The 21260-nt window shown below is 40.2% G+C and overlaps 1 protein-coding gene across 1 annotated transcript; it reads right to left on the bottom strand.

Annotated features, from left to right (window-relative positions):
• Positions 1-4304: 4304 nt before the first annotated feature.
• On the bottom strand, positions 4305-21025 carry vwc2l (von Willebrand factor C domain containing 2 like). Its single transcript, XM_053328160.1, has 3 exons — positions 20612-21025; positions 10753-10882; positions 4305-4456 (listed from the first exon to the last, which is right to left on the bottom strand). Exons 1-3 carry the CDS (start codon positions 21023-21025, stop codon positions 4305-4307), a joined length of 696 nt encoding a protein of 231 aa, XP_053184135.1.
• Between the last annotated feature and the right edge of the window lie 235 nt (positions 21026-21260).

Here is a 21260-nt window from a genome sequence, read left to right as displayed (position 1 = left end):
TTGAATCTTATCTAAAGCAGTATCAATAAGGCATTGGTGGTGGCAGCAATGCCTCTGAGCCCTGTCAACCGGCACACTCAATTTAGTCTTTCTCTGTTTCTGCCCACTAAAGTAATTCCAATACATTTGTAAATACAGGTACAGCTAAGATGGTGCCATGAGTGGCAATGGGTACTTCTTGTTTGGCAATTTGTAATGTGGTATACCGTTTTTTCCCCCTACCCTCTATGTAACGGGAAGCCATGCAGAGAGGAGTGAGGCCATTGTTTACTCATACAGCTAGCTGAGTGCATTAAGTAAACCAGTGCTACTAACCAGAGCAAGCCCTGAAATCCCAGAGGGGCTGCAGAGGCAATGCTTGGGTTGCAAACCTGGAGCTAAGTGAAGAGCAAAGAAGAGGAAATACAGATCTTCTATTCCAGCAATCATCATTGGGACCATGGAGTCCATAGACAATAAGGTGGACAAGCTCGGTGCACTGATCAAACCTACAGGGAATAACATGAGCGCAGCATTTTGTGTTTCACAAAGACATTGCTGCACTCGTATTTCGTGGATCACAGACCAAATTTACAACCCTCAGCTGACTCCACCATCACACACCCCCACTACCCACAATGCTTTTGCCCTTCTATTTTCAATTCTCCCTAGTGAGCTCCTTGGTACCAAATCCCTCCTCTCCTCGGAAGTGCCTTTTCTCCACTGAGATGATGAGCACCCTCCCGTCTGACAGTGAATATTGGCCAAGTCAGGAGACAGCTGGAGAGACTCCACCAAGGCAATGCTGCAGGCCCTGACAGTATCAGTTCCCCAGGGTTGTGATGCCAGATATTCCAGCCAGATATCTGCTATTCTGCAACACCTTTTCAATCTGAGCCAGAACCAGGAGAAGATACCAAAGCTGTGGAAGATGTCCAGTACCCTACAGTACCCGCTGCCTTGAGCACACTTGCATCTGGATGGAACCTTCTGCACTGCAATCAAGACCATCTAACTACTCTTAGTGAGAGAACAACTGCACATGATTAGAGTAGACATGTCCACCATCCCCTGGATTACTGACTACTAGACAGGCAGACCTCAGTTTGTCTGACTGGGCAGTGCTCAGTCTGAAACGGTGCAGAGTAGTACAGGAGCTCCACAAGGGGCTGTGCTGTTTCCCTTCGTTTTCAATTTGTACACCTCAGATTTTCAGTACAACTCCAGGTCATGCAAAAGTTCTCCAATGACTCTGCAGGGGTTGTGTGTATATGTGATGGGCAAGAGGAGGAGTACAGAGCACTGGTAAATAATTTTGTGGAGTGGTCTAGAAGAAATCATTAACCATGGCCAAGGCCACGGATACGTTCATCGGCTTCAGAAGGAAGAGGATGGCTACACAGAACTTGTGTACTGTGGAAGAGGATGTTGGCATGGTGGAGGACTACAAGTACCTGGGCGTCCACATTGATAACAGGTTGAGTGGGAAGCCTAACATCTGACTCTATTTTCTGAGGAAGCTGATGTCCTTCAAAGTGTGCAGCAAGATGTTGGAAATCTACTAGTCTGTTGTGGCCAGTGCACTGTACTTTGCTGTAGTCTGCTGGAGCAGCAGTATTGGAGCCGGTGACACCAACAGACTTAATAAACAGATTAAGAAGGCCAGCTCTGTAATTGGTTGCAAACCAGACACCTTTTGAAGTTGTGGTGGAGTGGACACTGGACAAACTGTTAGCCATTATGGATAATCCTGACCACCCTCCCCACCATGGACTGGACAGACAGCAAAGCACTTTCTCTAACAGACTGGTTCAGCTTCGCTGTCACAAGGACCAATACAGGAAATCTTTCCTGCCAAAAGCAATTACTCTCTACAACACATCATGTCTGTCTAAAAGAGAGCTCTCACAACTCTCAGCTTTATAGGTCCTGTCTAAACCAAATTCCACTCTGTTTTACTCCTTTATTAACTTTACCCATGATGAATTTTATACCTCATTGCATTTTAAGACGTCAACAACTTTGCACACTTGAAAAAGGATATCCTCATATGTTTACATTTTATATTTTAGTATATTTATTTTGTATTCTGGGTTTTTTTCTTATTCTTATTTTGTTATTTGTTGTGTTTATTTTTACTGTAGATATACATTTATATCGCTCTCTCTCTGAGTGTTGATATGTATATGTATTGTTCCTGTGCAGCACCTGGATAACCTGCTGCTGCAAAACAAGAATTTCCCAATTTGGAATCAGTAAAGTACATCTATTTGTCTGTCTACCTATCAATCTATATATCTATCTGTCTAGGCCGAAAAATAATTTGGGCTTTAAGACTAATTAAGATAAATGAAGCTTTATTAATCCTAAAATTTCTGGAGCACTGAGGCTGTGATTGATAAACCATAGACGTCAGTTTTGTTTTATGAGACTGCAAACCTCAAGCCAGATAGATGAGGTCTGTCTATACACACTGAAAGATACTAAATCACTGTAGCTTAATGATGAAAATGACCTGACCTCTATTGTTGTACCTAAAAATGAACTTCACCCACATTTTTTTCAATTCTGTGATTTCTGCGTCATCCATGTGCTATAGCATCTAATTATGCAGCAGACTTTGCGGATTCTTCGAGAAATTAGTTTGAGTGCTTTTTAAGGTAATATACCTCTTTAGTCATTGGTCTTTATCCTATGTTCATTTCTGTTTCATTACAAAGTGCTGGGAGCTGCTATTAAGCAGCCCATCCATCACCACCCAGGAATAGGGTATAAAAGGTTAACAGGAACGGATTTTCTGGAAATGGAAAAAATTCTAGTGATGAATGGCATGAGCTTACTGGAATTCACCTCTGAATTAATGACTAGTATTTATCATCTCAAAAAACATTGTGTTGTGGGACCTGGTTGGGTGCTTTTTCTTGCAGTTTCTGGACCACTTGAGGACCAGGAAAATATCAAACCAATACATTAGCTTGTCTCTATGTCACATCCCTGGCTATAGCCACAGCACATTAGATGAGGTATTCAAACAAATAGATTGCATAAGCTATAAGCAGTGTTGTATTTTAACAAGTATTATAGGTTTACATCCCTTACTGGGTGCAGAGGAGCACACTGACCCTGTGAGATTGTGGATGAACAGCATGCATGTGTACACTACCTGTCAAATGTGATTGGTACTTTATGCCCACAGGGACAACATGCATGTGAATGCTGCTTAAAAGCATTTAGGCATACGCAGATTCCCCCTTTTGTCTGCTGGTTCTTATTGAGTGTGCCCAGCATTCAGGCTGCGGTAGTGCCAAGCACCCAGCTGGATGATTTATCACAGAATGCTCCTTGATTAAGGGAAATTAACGCAGGGTGCTCTTGGCTCGCTAATTGCTTTGATAGTAAGTTCAAGCAGTTTGTTAGTGGGAATATTTTGGAGGATATGGACCTCTGACAGAAAACAATAAAGACAATTAAACTTGGAGGGGCTGCCCAAAAGTTGTTGTTTTGATGCAGTATTGCAGAATTTAACACTTACTTCAATTAGATCAGAATACTTTGAAGAGTACAGTTGCCGCTACCACCTCTCCCGCAGTTCGGCTATAGTTCCAACTTAACTAGTCTGTGCAGCTATTGTGTATTGAGACACAACCCAGAACTATGGTATACTAAACTCTGCATGTGGTTTGATAGCAGTTTATAAAATTGACAGTAGCTAATAAAAATTAACAGTAGTATCTGTGTTAAGAGGTGATTTCCTGCCATAGCGATAAAAAGTCTGATGAAGACAAACATTTATGTGTGATGTGCATCTTGTAAACAAGCTTTTAGGATGAAGTTGTGAAACTCAAGCACACCATTTCTGTGTTTTCACTGGTGTCAATCCTTGTGTGAAAAAAAGAGCCGTTAAGTGTGCTTACAGTTTGTTTTCCTGCTGTGGGACTTCACAATACCTTTGTGATTGTGACAGACACATACAACAAGCTGATGACATACATACAGAAATCAACATGAGCAATTCAAATTGCCAATGGTTAGGAAACAGTTCAAAAAGCTTAGAAACTTATTGTGTGAGAGCAGCAAGTCAAGCAAGTCAACTTCTGAAAATATATAGGACAATTAAAACTGGAGGGTGGAAAAAGCCTTGAGACAAGTTCCGTCTTCTTCTCAGCGGCTATATTTGTGTTTGTGTGAAGCATGTGAGAGCATCTCTGTGATACTATGCTTTCTCAGGTTGCTTAGGAATTGTGCTCCTGCCCTGTCAATCATACAAAATGGTGCAGTAGGCAGGGCCTTGCCTGAGCTTTTCCACCATCCCCGGCGGAGTCTCTCTATGACAACGTCTGGCCGTTGAGGCACTCCCGTCGCAAGCACTGTGCTGGCTTCCACCAGTCTCCGTTGTGGCAGCGGCAGATGGTGCAGTCGTCCACCTTTACTTCAATTCCGGCTGGGATGATCGTTGTTCCAGCAAAGCAATTTGGACCTGCCGCATGGGAAGGGAAGTAAGGGTAGAAAGACAGGAAAGAAGGAATGAGAACGACAAGAAATGGATGTGGCTCTCCTGGGAGCTTCTTTTTTCGGAGGGGTGGTGGAGTGATGCAGAGAGCTGCAGGGAGTTAGGGGAGTCAGAGCAGACGTACAGATCTTTTCACGGGCATGCACCGATGGGCTTGTTTTTGCAACACTAAAGCGCTTTTGTTAGTCTCCCCTTCTCCCTCGACATGGAGCGCTTTGCATCCTAATGCGCTGCAAGCAGAGAAGCCTGCCAGGCGCTGGCTTGGCAGTACAGAGAGGCTGGAGTACAGAGAGAGACAGAGGAAGAGAGAGAGAGAAAGCTGCTTTGAGAGGCAGTAGGGAGGATGGTGTTAATCACTTCAGTCTGTATGAAAAGGCCACAGAACTCCTTACCAATTCCTTGCACACACACTCTCCACACACACACTCACACACACTGTGCAGACAAACAATAAAGAAGTCAGATTAATTTTGACATCTGATTTATCCTGAACTCTGTAGGATTTACTTTTGTTGATCCCTTATGTTGTTAAGGTTCCTTTAATTCTAAAATGTGTTTGATTGTACCAATGGAACACCTCATACTCATGTATTTGATCATCTCAGCAGATAGAGAGACAGATTACACTGGGTACATTTTTGGATCTGTACTCGAGGAAGCCAAAAGCGCTGTTATCTCTGTGAGGATGTAATACATACAGTATTTGTAAATATCACATCAAATTATTACATCTAATTTGTTTCTCCCTGTCTTGGGGTGATTTGAGGTTGTGTATCTCTTCCCCTACCTCTTGAGACAAAAGAGCCAGAAGGTGCCAGGAATTCACCCCAGTTTTAATCATTTAAATGAAGCAGTCAGCAGCTCAATTGGTGTGACGGTGACTTTGGATTGCTCTCAGTATTCAGCTCCGTTAAAACCTGCCAGATTCAAGACTCCTCTACGAGCAGTCGTAAAAAACTCATATGTCTCATAACTCTTAAAGACACAGTAGCTTTCACGGCTAATATTCGTGAACATTGCAGTGTTCAACTAGATTTGATTTAGTGCAGGCAAACTTAAAGCTAGCAATGTGAATGTGAAACAGGATGCATTTGGAGACATGGTTCAGATGCATGCAAATCTGCACAATTACTCAATCTGAGAACAGTGTAGGCCAGTACAGGAAAAACACAGGTCCATTTAACTGCTTTAGTTTCAGGGTCATGGTATTGTATATGCTGGCTTGCTGTCATGGCTTTGCAGGGACACTTGAATAGAAAAGAGCCATTGTTAATGTTATTAGTTGCACCTGCGTTTCCTGCTATGGAAAGTCAAAAAGTCTGCTTTGAAAAAGGCCTATTTAAGCTTAGAAGATACCCTGTTTAGCTCTGCTTTTCATTCTGCTTGTTGTTGCAGTGGACCCAGTTCAACACAACATATTTGCATTAAAGAACAGCACTCTCTGAAAAACACCACTCAGCCAAAAGGCTCATCAGCTCTCCTCCTGAAAAGAAACATAATGCCATCTGGATTTTGTGTTTTATTAACATAATGAAGAAATGTTGATACCAAATGTCTCTCATTCTGCTTGCTGCTAACACAAAATGTTATCTGCAGAGTGGTCACTCTCAGTGTATTACAATTTTGTTTCCCTGACATCCAAAGCATGACAGGTGTACATGTTGCAGTGGGAAAAGTAGATGAGATTAAATAAATTGAATGATTACTGAATCCCATTTGGCTGTTTCAGTTTTAAGGGCCCTGCTATTGTGCATTACGTATCACTGTCACACTGCCATGGCTTACTAGGACACTTAAATTGAACGGCGTTAATGTCATTGGTATTAGTTAAACCTGTGTCAAAATCACGGCTGGGAAAATGGCCCATTAATTTATAAGGCTATGTTTAGGCAACTCAAAGCACTTGATTAAGATTAGGTGAAGCTCATGGCATTGGTTGAATATTGAAAAAGTCACACTGACTTTTTTCAGAATGTAACCATGACTACAACCATTACCTAACCTCAAGCAAGTGTTTTCATAGCCTGAAGAAAGGCAAATAAGGTTTCTCTCCAACAAACATTTGCAACATCTCATAAACTTTTGCTTCAGATTTCTAAGGGATTGGGGTTTGTCCTATACCATCTTTTAGTACAATTTCCTGTGTATGAGTGAAAATAAGGTGCAGGAGACAATAAATAAATGTGACAGCGACAAAGGGAGCTGCTGGATACCTAGTGTCCCCATCGTTTGCCTCAGCAGAGATGAGACCCATGGTCTATTCGGACCTGATAAAAGCCCTTTGATCTGAGCTTAGAGGAGACATTGAGAGTGCTTGCCAAGTCTTAACTCTCATTGATCTGCCTCTGGACAGCTGGCACAGGTTACAGGACAAACTCAGTAGAGGTTGATGAGGGAAGAGGGTGACTGGTGCTGCTGCCAAGTGTGATTGTTTATGGCCAGATAGATTTGGAGCCACAAGGACACAGTTTCAGCTACCTGTCACAGCTCGAAAGACAAGCGGTCTTCCATCCAAGCCTGTGATCAATTCATGGTCAATAAAATTTAGAGAAGTCAGAAATGTTTGTCCTGTATAAAACTGTCTCGGCACATCATAATTTCCTTGACTATAGCTGAAGGTGTGAATGCATATTAAGACTGTTTGCGGACTGTTTGGCTAACAGTTGTTCATGGTTCTTGCTTAGAGGTAAGAACAGCTTCCATAAAGACTCACTTGGTTAAAAACTTTTAATCCACAAAAAGCTGCTGCTTGTACATAGAACATGTCAATCTGATAACATCACCTAACTATGGCTAGCGCTATGGCACTGGTCCTCTATGATATGTGTAAAATAACACAATGACAGTCAGAGATGGCCTGGCAGATCTATAGATGGTTTAATCCAATGACAATGAATTTACAGTATATAATTGAAGAGAAAGACTAGAGTAGAATCGGTTGGACTCAATGAATGTGGACATGAGCCTGCAGACTTGTCCATTCTTTCTTGTGCTCTTTCTTCAACTTTCTGTTGCTGTTTTCGGTGAGAAACACCAAGAAACAGTAGCGACCCACAAAATCTGATAATGGAAAGTCAGCCATAAGCACTCATTTGATTATTTGCAGCTTAAAAGATGTTAAAGTTGTTTTTTTAGATGTTGAAATGTAGTTGCCATCAGTTTTATAAATATGCTCATTAATCATGTTTAAAAATGTTCACTGCTCTACCAGATTTAACCTTAGCATCCAGACATATTTTGACCTCCAAATAAATGATTAATGAGAGTTGGAATTAGAATTGGCCAATTAGCCAAAACACTCCTCAATAACATTTCAATCCATAGCAATTGGGCCATTTATTTATATTTCTGATTGGTTACTGAACATAAACTACCCAGAAACTTTTCTTAAATCACCTTATCTCAAAATTAATTGGTTTAGCCAGATCTTTCACCTGTGCTGGAACAGTGCAAATGTCATGTGGAGATACTACAGCTTTACTCGATACTCAGACTGCAGATGAAACGGCCACTTCAACCATGACACTGTGTATAAAGTGACATGAATAGGCATACCAAAATCCATATATGCTTCTTCATCTCTTGAACTAAAAAGTAATGTGAATTTTGTAAAATGAGCATGACCTCTGAAACACAGACTTTGTGTTTTGGACATATGTTCCTCAACTCTGAGAGGATGATGTGATTCTAATGCCACAAATTGGAGACTGACACTTGACATTGCAAACTTCATAAAATCAAAATAAATCATCCATATGCCCCGCAGAGCTGAAATTGTTTCAGCACAGCCACTGAATTTTGACAAAAGTTTGCCTCACCGTAACCTATGGTGGCACATGTCTTTGCCTCATGATGTGAGAAGGTGTGTGTGAACCATGTCTCCTCAGTAGCACAGTCAGTAAGTCACCTTCTCTGGTAATACAGTAGTCCAGGTATTGATTCCCTGGGTGGCCAATTCAAAGTTGCCAACCATGTGGCAATTTATGCATGATGCATGTGGCATGTTTTCAAATTCTTCTAAAGGTCATATGAAGTTGAAAACTGACCTTTGTGCTTGGAACTCGTTCATTGCTGCTTGCGGCTATACTTTGGTTGAGATTGTGTAAGGTTTGGGGCATTTTTACCATGCTAGCAGCATTTCTCTAGGGATGCCATGTTGATCTGTCAATCAATCCACCACTTTTGTCCAGTCTGAAATATATCAGCAAGCATCAGATTGACATGAAATTTTGTACAGACATCTATCCTCTTCAAAGACCTAATCCTAATGACTCTGGTAGACTTTTAATCTAGCGCCATCAGGTAAAGAATTTCACTGTGTCCAATACTTTTGTTATGATGAAAATACTGCACAACTCGTGTATCAGCCTTAACTGTACTTTGTGTTCGGTGCAAATAAGCAAATGTCAGCATGTTAACATGCTAGACTAAGATATTGGCAATGGTAAACATTATTTGCTAAACAGCAGCATGTTAATGCTGTCACTGTGAGCATATTAACATGCTGACATTACTATTTAGCTCTCCATTAGCAATGTTACCATGTGGATACTCTCTTAGGCTGGAATTACACATCTTTGCCAACCAAAGCAGAGAAGGGTGTTATGGGTAATTGTTGGTTGCAGAGGAACCATCACATACACCTCCCAAATCTCAGCATTGTGTCCTTTGGACCTGCATCTCAAGCAGGTTAATTAGTTGAATAAATTCTTGTCAGGAATCAGATCCGAAAATAAACATAGGAACTAGACATACAAATTTAAGAGATACAGCCATGCGAACACATCCAATCAACTCCTGGGCACATTCAAGAGGCATAATTTCAACTTTAAACTGGTTGAAACAGATACCACAACCACCACAGCAACTAACTGCTGTCTATTTCTTATAACCCTTCCCTGGTGAGAAAACCAATTTTGTGCACAAAACACATTGGCAAGTGTTGTGATCATTTAAAATATTTTTTGTAGACAAAAACTCTTGCAGCAGGTAAAGTCTCAGACAGACATCTGGCTGTCTCCCACTGACTGCATGTCTAACTGGAGCACATAAGTGGATGTCTTCTTTTCACAGTCCCCTGTCCTTTGGCCAAAAATGAGAGCTAAGCAGCCTTCCTTCATTGTCCTCTCCCCACACCCCTCAGCCATCCTCTCCCATAGAGATTTATTTGGCTGCCAGAGCTTGACCTGCCACCCTTGGGGAGCCTAGAAACGACAGGCCTACCCTGAAATGCCAAGGGTGTCACTGTGTCCTGTCAGCCTGGATTAGGTCTCTCCTAGCAGCTTCTGCAGGCTTGTTAGTGTGTGTGTGTGTGTGTGTGTGTGTTGAAATAAAAGAAAGAAAGCAAGGAGAATAAAGAGGAAATGGGAGGAAGTGTGTATAAAAAACAAATGCAGGTAGTGTGGTGAAATAGCCATTTGTATCCACCTCAACCTGAATTCCTCTCTTCACATTTTTAAATCAACCACAGCTAGAATGAGAAAGAAACAAAACAATTTTTGTCTCTTTTCAAAAGGAATACTCATAAACAGTTCCTCCCATTTTGGAGTGACACTCTTCATAATAAGAAGACTGAATGCAATAACAAAGCATTATATAATTATGAGACTACATTGTCATTGTTTATCAGATACTCATTAGAGATATATCAGAAAACTTTCTTTGCCAGCTCTTTCAGCTCTTTAATTATCCAGACCTTAAATGTGAGCCATGTAAAATAACAAAATAAAATATATCTGAATTGTACTCCTGATCTTGTCCCACATTGACTCTTTGCTGTTGTCATTCCAGCTGGGATCACATTACAGACGAACAGTTACTGCACTTTAGTCATAAAGTTCCATCTGTCCCTCAGGATTGGTGCTGGCAAAGGGAAATCTCCCACCTCGCCTTGTAAATAGCCAATGAACCATTGGAATCCTATAATTCTAATTTAGGGATTGGCTGTGTGTGACAAGGGTGTCAGGGCATTGGGAGATAAAAGGCTCTCCGAGGACCCATTAGTCCCTCCTACCATGCCTTTAATCAATGAGCTAATGTTTACTCTGCTTAGTGTGTCATTTATAATTAAAACTAGTACTGCTCATTAGTGTCCAACGGGCCCAAGGTAATAATTTTAATTCATAAAACATCAATTACATCCTCATCCTCTAAAGGTGCAGCCATCAAATGACGATACCACAGATAAGCTTGCCGTCATTGCTTTAATGAAAATTTAATGACTTCTTGGGAGTGTGCATAGAATTTGAGAGATGAGTGTTTACCGTTTTTACAGATGGGGCAGCATTGCTCCGGTTCGTACACAGGGTTGACACACTCTGGGACAGCGCAGTCGGACACCACACAGTGCACCTCATTATTTGGTTCGCAACGGCACCATTCACAGGGTGACGGCTGTGGGCAGAGGGGGAAAAGAAACACAGAATCTGGGTTAGATGATTCAGTGGGTGTCACCCTTATGAGTGTGTTTGCTCTATGTGGTCAGTTCAGAAAACAGTCTGCTCCTATATGCATTTTTGATGTTATTTCCCAATTAAAATGTTCCTAGTATATGCATCTCACACAATCTTAATAATCTAAGAAACAAGTTAATAAATTATTGAACAAGCCAGCTTTATTAGACTACTTGCATCTCAACAAATACCCTGTAGCTAACTTATACAGTACTTAATAAGGGAGTCTATAAAGTGGTGTTGATGATATATTTGCTGCATTATGCTTTGGTCTGCCTAAGACCTAAAACCAGTCCAGAGGCTTATCTTACCACCTCTGCAACATGTAAATCAGTGCTATGCAGCTCTCCTTACTGCTGCCTCTTACTTGACTCTACGTTCTACAAAGCCTTTTGACCGTAAAATGAACTGTGATGCAATTACATGGAGTGGAAAAATACAAACTTTCCAAATCACGAAAGGTCAACTGTTCATCATATTAGAATTTTTTCTGCTCATCACAGCAAACAGTCTTTTGGAGAACCCTCCGCTCCCACTCAGTAACTCAGGACTCTGAGTTACTTGCTCCATATTGACAACCCTCTTGCAATTTACATGTTATGGAGGATTGAATTATTTGGTAGGTAGCTCAATGTTTTTGTGACCAAACAAAATGGTTCAGATTAGTCATAATAAATAGTTATGTCAGTCTGTATTTAAATGCATATCAATTGATATACATATATGTATTAACCATAACCCCTATTTAAACAAACAACAAATAAAAGTGTGTACTAATGAGTTTAAGAGATGCTGGTACAGTAGGTAGATTATGTTGCCTACAGACAACAATCTTTGTTTCCAATCTTTATGATAAGCCAGACTAACCAGCTATATATTTACGCAGAGACATGACAGTTTTATTGATCTGCTCATCTATGTCTCTGCAAGAAAGATTAGAGTTTCCCCCCAAAATGTATTACTATTCCTTTAAATACTGGATGTTGTGCTTTGGAGTTATGATTTTTTTTTTCTCATTATGCCATCAACTATTCCAAATGCATTAGTTCCAGCAAGTTTGCAATATTTCCATCTACAGTTGTAAAATTTAATAATAGCAACAACAATTCCAAGGTTCATAATCAGAAAAGGCTATGGTAATACTGGATGCTTCAATCAGCCACTTGTGCCAGGATACATTAAATGACCCAAAATGTAAAGTGGTCAGTCATGTATTTTTTATTGGAATGTATGATAGTCTGGATGCACTATAGCCACAAATTGATTATGAGCAACATTAAGAGATGGAAAGTAGAATGTAAAGCATGGCGGCATGAACTTCATATAATCTCTATACTTAATGGGATCTCCAAAATTATGTTGAAATAAAAAATATAACTGTTGCAGATCTCTAAGGAAAGAAAATTCAGACATGAACACTTCCCATTATTCCAGTTTCCCATCTTGTGGTAGAAAACTGTCTCCACTATTAATCAGATGCATTCTTCCTATCATTTGTCACAATGGTTTCATTATGTGAAACAATCTTTATAAGTGCATCAAATAGCAATCAGTGAACTTGGAAATGAAGAAGGGCTGAGCCAGTGATCTATCTATGCATGGCAATGTCTGTAACTTGTGTCCTAGTGTAAAAAAGTTTCTGCTTTATATATATATATATATATATATATGTTTTTAAAGATTAACACCCTTAGTGATGGTAATGATGATAAATGTCTTCTGTCCTTTCATTGTGTTGCATGTTATTTGATCTTCCATCTGTGATGTAAAACACATCTTGAGGCCTTGCCTTTTGTGTTGTAGCTGCACTTTAAATGAAACCAGCCTATAGATGACCAGAACACCTGTAACAGGACTATTTTAAGATTTAAAAAATCCTGTCAGAAAGGTCTCACATATCTTACCCACACAAGTAGTGCACATACTCTCACATGAACAGACTGCAACAAAAACATCTCTCTCTTTGGCAGAGTTAAACACCTTGCAGTCACCTCCCTCTGTTAGTCTGAGCACACACACAGAAATGCACCAATTAACCAGCAAGATGCTGTCTCATACATATGGAAGATGGGATATATTTTGTCAACCTGAGAAGCTTAATCTGTGGGGGCTGGTAAAGTGGGATTCAGGGTCAGCAGTGGAGCTGTGGGGCTGTGTCTGACACATACAACCTGGATTCATGATGTACAAACAGAAGGTCTTCAACTGGTCGAGAAAGAGTCCTCACAAGGTCTGAAAAATTGGTTCATATAACACTGTTACTCATGTCTCTACATTGGCTACTGGTTCATGTAAGGGCTGATTTCAAAATCCTTCTTCTTACCTATATCTGCAGCCTATAGGCTCTATCAAGTTCTTTAGGTTCCCTTGGTGCCGGTTTCTTAATTGTTCCTTGATTCACTAAGAACATTTTTGGTGCTTGAGCCTTTGTCCACCAAGCGCCATTTCTCTGGAATAATCTACCACTGCACATTCAGGACGCAAGCTCTGTTGATTCTTTCAAGTCCAGGCTGAAAACACATCTTTTTTCTGTTTACTACAACGTTTCCTGATTTTACCGGTTGGAAACCCAAATCACTGTTTTCCTCCTTGTAGCTATCCCAGCCTTGTTAGGGTTAAATAATCGCTATTGTAAAATTCCTAACAAGATCAAAGCTCCAGCAACACTTGTAGGGTCATCATAACATGACCCTGATGAAGGCTGCAAGCCGAAAAAATTGTCTTACAATAACGTTGTTCTATATACTACAAGTGTTGCTGGAGCTTTGACCTTTTTAGACTATCCTCTTTTCAATGTGCACCGTGGAAGTAGTTGAAGTTGTGCCAGAAACCCCAACTCTGCTTAAACGCCTTGCCTAAACCTCATTGTAATATTAACATTACTACCTGTATGTGTGTAAGTATGTGTTTATGTGTGCTTCTTTTACATGTAATATTGTTTGCTTCTTTTTGCTGTTGTTTTTATAGACTTGTAAGGTGATATACACCTTAAATAATCTGAAGTTATGTATGCTAAATAGGAATATCTGACTTGGTCTCAGGGCAAATAATTAAATATTTAATTATGTAAGCCCACTAAGTGTTGCCTCACAAGCTTTGTGGTTTGAGTAAAAAAACAGATATTTTAACCTTGGGCAACATATAAGAGCAATTACACCCCACTTTATACTGATACTGCCAGCAAGAAAAAACAAAACCCACGTTCCCAGGTTCAGATAAGATAATAAATATATCTCATCAGGGAATTGAAGCAACACTTGTTAACAATAATGAGCAGCATACCGTGTGTATATTACAGTGTTCAAATACATACATGCACACAGTATCCCAGTTATAATCAGGTTTTGGGAGAAATCCCAGTTAGTGTGTGATGTGAACATCATCCCCTGTTGTCAGAAACGAGTGATTATCATACATTTGAGGGAATTTTGAAAGGAGAAAAAAACTTGGACCTGGAGTACTGTAATAGAAAGCAGGATACACGTTTGCTTAGGTTCTTCATCACTGTCTGCCACTTCCTCAATTTGCATTATGCACTAGTTAGTTGGTTTAAAATAAATGGAGAGTATAAACTGTATTGATGCTTCAATGCTGCTGATAACCTGGAGAAACCAAAATGCAGCAGATTCCTGGCAGCCAGAAACCAAAATGAGGTTATTCTTAACTGCTCAGAGCTCAGTCGGCACAGAAACAGATATTTACAAGACGTTCAGGTCAGCTGACTTTCCAAACAAAAAATACACAAACACATCAGGACAAGATCAACATTAAAGCATGTATCAATATTTTGTGAATGCTATGCTATCATTGCTTAGTGGTGATAGAACAACAACAGCCTAAGAACATAGCATGTCTTTCCTCTACAGAGCCTTTCTTTAGCAGTTGGTGGTTGATAACATGTCAGTTTGAAGTAGCTACTGTAATTATGGGAGAAATCTCAGCACAAACAAAATAAAACTCGCTTCAGAAGAGAGACAATTACTTAAGTGGAAGGTAAAGATTCAGCGCACATCAATGTTGATTAATATTTGATCAGCTGCCACACCTACATCAAAAAAAATTGTTCTAAAACATCACAATGACAACACAATTTCACTGCACTAAAATATGTAAATGGCACAGCTACAGTATCCCCTTTCTCCACACATCAGTGATGCATGACTAAATCTAATAAACCTGTAATTAGTTTTCCTTAGTATGTTTTTTAAAATAATGGCTGCTAATAAATTTTAAGAGGAAATTGATATATTAAACTCAACATAAAAATTGAACATACAATATTCATTGAGTTTGAGGTGATGCAATCAATATTTGTGTAAATGAATGTGAGCCAGAAACAACAAAGCAAGAGTAGTGTTGTTGTCTCTGACTCACATTCATCTCTTATTGTATAAAAAAGAAGCAACTGGCTTCTTGATGTATTGTATGCAAGGTTGGGAGTTTTCCTATCCAGAGTTTTTTCCTGATTGGTAGACAGGAGAGGTAATAAAGTATAAACTGGACGACTAGGTCCATTTTTCTTGTTTGTAGCTATAGGAGACAGTAGTGTTTATTCATTTTGACAATTGGCCTTTAAAAATAAATAATTTCAAAGTTGAAGTGGCATTTCTTGGCTTGTATTGCAGCTCTAGTGGAAGTCTGAAGATGCTTCATAGGTACAAGTGTATTGAAAATGCAATTTGAAATAGAAAACTACTCCATGTACCTATGAAACATAGCAGAGGCTCCTTCAATGTATTCAGCAGCGCTTGGTGCTTTCAGTGCGTCCTTTTGTGTGAGGTCTACCATGAAGCGGATCAGTCATGCCTTAGCCCAGACTAACAAAAGAAAATAGAGCACCAGCAGCGAATTTAGACGTGCTGCCAGATGTTTTGGTGAAGAATAGTCTCCTGTTGTCCCCATCTTATTGGCTGGGTATCAGAGTGAATCGGCTGTCATGCTTTTTATTCCCACTCTGAGACAAATGGAGACGTGGAAGGGAAGCAATGAATAGTCAAATAACCTTCAGTGGGGCAATGTAAAATACTTTGAGGCTGGACAGCAGGGTCACAGGAAACTCACCCACGCGGTTAATAGGAGTGAGGGGAATGGATTGACAGTCAGACTGCATGATCCTGTTGTCCAAGTCAAAACAATATTAGACAATGAGAGAGAGAGAGAGAGAGAGAGAGAGAGAGAGAGAGAGAGAGAGAGAGAGAGAGAGAGAGAGAGAGGGAGGGAGAGGGAGGGGGGGGGGCAAGAGGGAAGGTGGATGCTAAAAACAGTTTTGATATTTGTGTACTGTGCTTTAAGTACAAGTAAGTTCAAATCAGAAAAACTTGAAAATTCATTCTGGCCTAATTGTTTGCACTTAATAATATCTTCTAATTAGAACCCTTGTTGCCTCTGGCAAATTGGATAGGTCAATCAATTTGAGCAATCATTTTCAACTGCTCTTTGTCTCATAGGTGTCAGTGCTGCAAAGCAGAGTCACTAATTACTGTTATATGCGATGTGTAGGCAGTTAAGTGTGCATTTTCTATCACTCCTATCTATTATATGTGCAGTTTGGTATCTGTAAAAAATTAAATTTCCTCAACATTGAAGCCCTCCTCAGTAATAGGCCTGGAAATGAAGTGTTAAAGCCTCACATTTTAGTGGGTATATTCCTTGCAAATTAAATGAGAAACTATTCAAGACACTCTGATGGTTAAAACCTACTGTGTGTGCTTTCATTACTGAAAATGTTGGACCTCCCCCACCCCCTATTTCAACTCTGCATCCCTTCCCTAAGGGGATCGCAGGAAGCATGGACGGGATTGTTCACATTTGAGTTCACATCCCAGCCCTAGCCTGATGATCTGGGATCTGAACTCACCCTATATCTCCTGGTTCTTGATTGCAGCTGCGCTGAGGCCAAAGGCACGCCGGCAGCCATGCTGGGCGGGCTGGTCCCTTCCTCATCTGATGGGGAACCCTGTAGGTGAAACACCTACTGAGGTTGAGTGGCACGACTCTCACAGTCAGCAAAACAAAAGAGTAGAAATACACCCACTTGTAGTAAATCTATACCTGTATAATCAACATTATATTAAATACTATTTTGCAAAAAATAAATACTTTACTGGACAAGGTGGCACTGGGAAAAGTACTTTAGATTGTTTTGCCAGGTTGCTGACGCATGAGTTATACCAGCATTCAGTTCAATGAATGACAGGCTGACATTGCACAGCAGTCAGCTGCTTTGTGTTGAATGAATGCCAGTTACCACTTGCATGACAATGACTGCATACACAACTTACTCTGGGCTTTATGACTGACCTAGGCATGAAGGGATTTTCAGCATAATGAGGAAACTTAATCAATTGTTGCTAAATTGTGTACCTTCAACAATTCTTTATTCACAGTTAGACATCCCAGAAGCTCTAAACTGAGTGCATCTATCTTGTTATCTTTTGGAGATGCTGTGTCTCTTCATTTCTTCTCCATAATCTGCTACTGAATATAAATGTTTGCCTCTGCACAATGCAGCACGCTGCAAAGGAAATGCCAATTAGACCCATGCCAAAGGTTAACCTGTCGGCATCTCTAAACAGGGGTCTGTATACCAGATACTGACAGCCTTTGATTTTCTTGAACACTGCAGGGTTCTGAGGCTTTGATGTGCTCACTGAAGAGACCCAACCTTCATGCTGGATGTGGACACAGGCGTTAAATCACATTCTCTGGTCTTAGATGGTGGAGGTGGAGGGGGGTCATTCATATCACAGATTTCCTCATTTTCATTCAGATAATCAATAAGAACAATTTAATGTTTTTTTTGTCCTTCCCTCTTTGGGTCCTCCAGTCAAGGTGAGCTGCACTATTGATGAACTTCATCTCACATCACATTACAAGGCTTATGTACTCACAGTGGCCCTTTCAAAAACCGTGAGCTTGCATCCTAATGCAGGGCTTGATGTTGTCTAACGTGAAACACACCAATCAGTGTTGATCAAGTACATAGGTTCTAAATCCGACATAGATCTTATTAATAACATCACTGTGTCAAGCTGTTAATGCCAATGCAAACCTTAGGACAGCAACACACAATTAGTTCCATTACCAATTAGCAGATTAATATCTTTTTTTAATTTACCAATTTGACCAATCATTTAATATAAAAAAGTGAAGAATGATTCAAATTCCAAAAAGGAAAACAGGAAAAAAGCAGATCATCACATTTGACAAGCAATATATTACATTTTTGCTTCATTAATGAGTTAAACAATTCATTGCATATCTAAATTATTGTTGCTTGATTTTTATATAAATTGCCTGATCATTTAATGAGATTACTTTCTCTGTACTAGCATAATAGTGTGGGTCTACTAGTGGGATTAAATATCCTTGTAAACAATGGAAAACCAGAATGCTCTGACTTTCTGCTCATCTAGCTGAATGTACTAGGGGCAGATATATGCCAGTGTAGATGAACAGCAACTAAATATGGGCAATGCCAGACCACTTGCTTTATTCATTAATCTTCTGGTCAGATTAAAAAAAAAATCCCAGATAAAGTGTAGCAGAATGGTTAATAATGATGCTTGTCAACATCTTATTTGGTATAACTCACTGTGTAGCCACCTGCCTGCTTCAATTTGTTTCATGTGACATGACGTGCTAATTTTCAGAGGTGTGATATGTTCCAACATCTCCCAGCAGGGGAGCCTTTGTTTTGCTTTGAAAATCAAAAGACAATTTGCAGGAGCCTTTGATGGCAGGTAACGAGAAGTTGGCAAAGAGACATGCAGTGATTACTCATATTGATGACTAACATCAGGCCATGTTGTCATTTTCTATTTTTGGAAAGCACAATTTACTTTGGTAGGACCTTGGGTGCATGGTCAAACCCAAATGTCAGTCAAATCAGGAAATATGCAATAAAACAAGTGAATTGTGGGACTTTTTCTATTGCTATGCACTTGCAAATTATGTTTATATACACCTAGTGATTTAAGTGTTTGATATGGTTTCTTTCCACACAGGCAGCTCAGGTTTGTGTTCGTCTGATACTATTAACCAGACTTTAAACTTATGTCATTCAGCAATAATTATGATCTTTAACATTAAAGCTGCATTAATCAACAGCTTTTGAGGAACTGGTGGTTTCCTCATTGTGAGCTGGCAACACTTAACAGCCATCACTTAACAGGTATCCTTTCAAGTTGGTTGCACAAAACAGATGATTGAAAGTGCTCTTCTTCACTGACAAATCAACATGAATCCTTTCCACACCTGATTGGATGAAGCCAATATTCACAGAGCTGTTGTTGCTTGCTTCCAGCCTTTTAAACTGGAAAACTGTTCACCGAAATCTGTGTCTAAATAAATCTAGTCATGACATCATATAACCATGTCTGCAGACTTGTCTCTCCTGGCAAATGCTGGGCAGATCGTATAATATTTCTATACTCATTCAAGTGAATGGGAAGGTGTGTCCAAACTTTTGACTGGTACTGCATATACATAGAGGCCACAATGTGTTGCAATGTGTCATACCCTATTTTAATCACTTTCAGCCCCGATCCACTTGTGAGGAATTTGAATGAGGAACTTTCCTCTTGGGGAGCAACAGTTTAAATACAGACAGACTATAGTTGTCATGCTCCCGGTGTCATTTCTAATCAGGCAGTAATGTCATGCTCTGTAACAACCACCAAGACACATGGATAGAGACAGTGCTCCCTTTGAAGGAGATAATAAGAAACTGGATCTGCCAGCAATTACTTTTTGTCCACAAATTAAAGTATTAAAATACTGTTGTAGCATCTGTCTGCTCAGTAATGCTAGTTGAGTGTTCATGGGTTTGGCTGATGGGTGCTGGAGGGGGTGGATGACATCACTCTGGGAAGCAGCCATCTCCATACCCTTGGCCAACAAACACCTTTTCATGATAATTTTATCTTTATACTTTTACTATCATTTATATAGTCATGCTAGCTTTACTAACCCGAGCCCCAACAACCCTTTGTGCCACAGGTCTGTGCTGCTTTTTTGTAATTTTATACAATAAATACTATCATGAAGATTGCTGTCAACAAGTTGCAAGACCAAAAGCAACATGTACAGTAGGTGTTCATTCTACTTAATATTCCTTAAAACTGGCCTTTGTTCCCATGACACATAGTGGCTACAACCAAAATGAAACCATCATGACATTTACACTATTTTTGAATGGATTCACCTCAGTAATGGACATGCAATTCTAGTAAGGAGTGTTCATCTGATTCTATATGAGAAACGACCAGCCCAGACTCCAATGTAAGATGGTTGCTTAAGTGACATCCAGACATTGATCAAAATGATTCACTGATTGAGACTGAATCTCATGAGACTCAGTTGGGCACTGTTTTAGCCCTCAAGTATGTTTGAATGTGATCTTAGTGTATATAAATCATCTTATAAATCATACAGGAAGACAAATCTCAAATGTCAGCAATTTGACTGGAAACAGTATCTCAAAGTATTATAAATGCTACGCCTGAGAAGGGAGATATGATGCATATTGGAAATGCTGATGACATTTTAAAAAATTACTTGATTTTTGTAAATTGACGCCCCTGAAGCAGCTGATTGAACATGAAGAACTGAAGTTTGATTAAAAACAAAACAAAACTGACCCATGCTGGACACTTAAAACTCGTCTTACCTTGAATTCTTCCAGAATTTTGTATGTTTTCCCTCGGTATTCGCAAAAGTTTTTAACCTCCTTGCATTCCGGGCAGCATCCATTGTGCTCCACTTTAGTGCACTTTGGGTGCAATTTGGGGCACTCGGGTTGGTCACACACAGGCCCGTCCTCCGTGCACACGCACGGACAGTTCGAGTGTCCCGGGTAGAAGCGCTCCCCGAGTTTGTAGACGAAGCCACTGTCATCCACGCATCCTTTCCCCCGGTAGTCATCAAACACGATGTTTTCACTGGCGGTCCGCTCCGCCTCGTCCGCGGCATAATCCTCGGGGTTACCCACCGAGGCCGGAGACACTGCGCCCAGGGCCAGCAGAAAGACGAAGGCGGCCGAGAGGAGAGGGCCCATCCTTCGCCACGGCATCGATATCCACATTCAACAAGACTGTGTGGATTACATCCCTAGGCTCCCGGTATCCTCTCCGGATCCGTCCTGTGCTTCATTTTTATCACCATTATCATCACCACTTGGAAATAGGCTGCAGTGGAAAAAATACGAGATGATATGATGGATGATGACTCCACTGCTGCTGTTTTACACTACCTTATAAACTAGTAAAACCCACCTTTCACTCTCTGGTATATGTACATTTTCTGTGCTGTATCCAACT

The sequence above is a fragment of the Scomber japonicus genome, chromosome 11 (genome assembly GCF_027409825.1).
Source record: "Scomber japonicus isolate fScoJap1 chromosome 11, fScoJap1.pri, whole genome shotgun sequence".
In the NCBI taxonomy this organism is placed as follows: domain Eukaryota; kingdom Metazoa; phylum Chordata; class Actinopteri; order Scombriformes; family Scombridae; genus Scomber; species Scomber japonicus.
This window is presented reverse-complemented; position numbering and strand designations above follow the sequence as displayed.

What these genes read in the sequence shown, in the direction of transcription:
- vwc2l (XM_053328160.1), bottom strand. Translation starts at nt 21,025, where the DNA reads ATGTGGATATCGATGCCGTGGCGAAGGATGGGCCCTCTCCTCTCGGCC. An exon ending in AAATTCTGGAAGAATTCAAG is followed by an intron (nt 10,883 to 20,611) that starts GTAAGACGAGTT and finishes CTCTGCCCACAG; the next exon opens with CCGTCACCCTGTGAATGGTG. An exon ending in CTGCCCCATCTGTAAAAACG is followed by an intron (nt 4,457 to 10,752) that starts GTAAACACTCAT and finishes CCCATGCGGCAG; the next exon opens with GTCCAAATTGCTTTGCTGGA.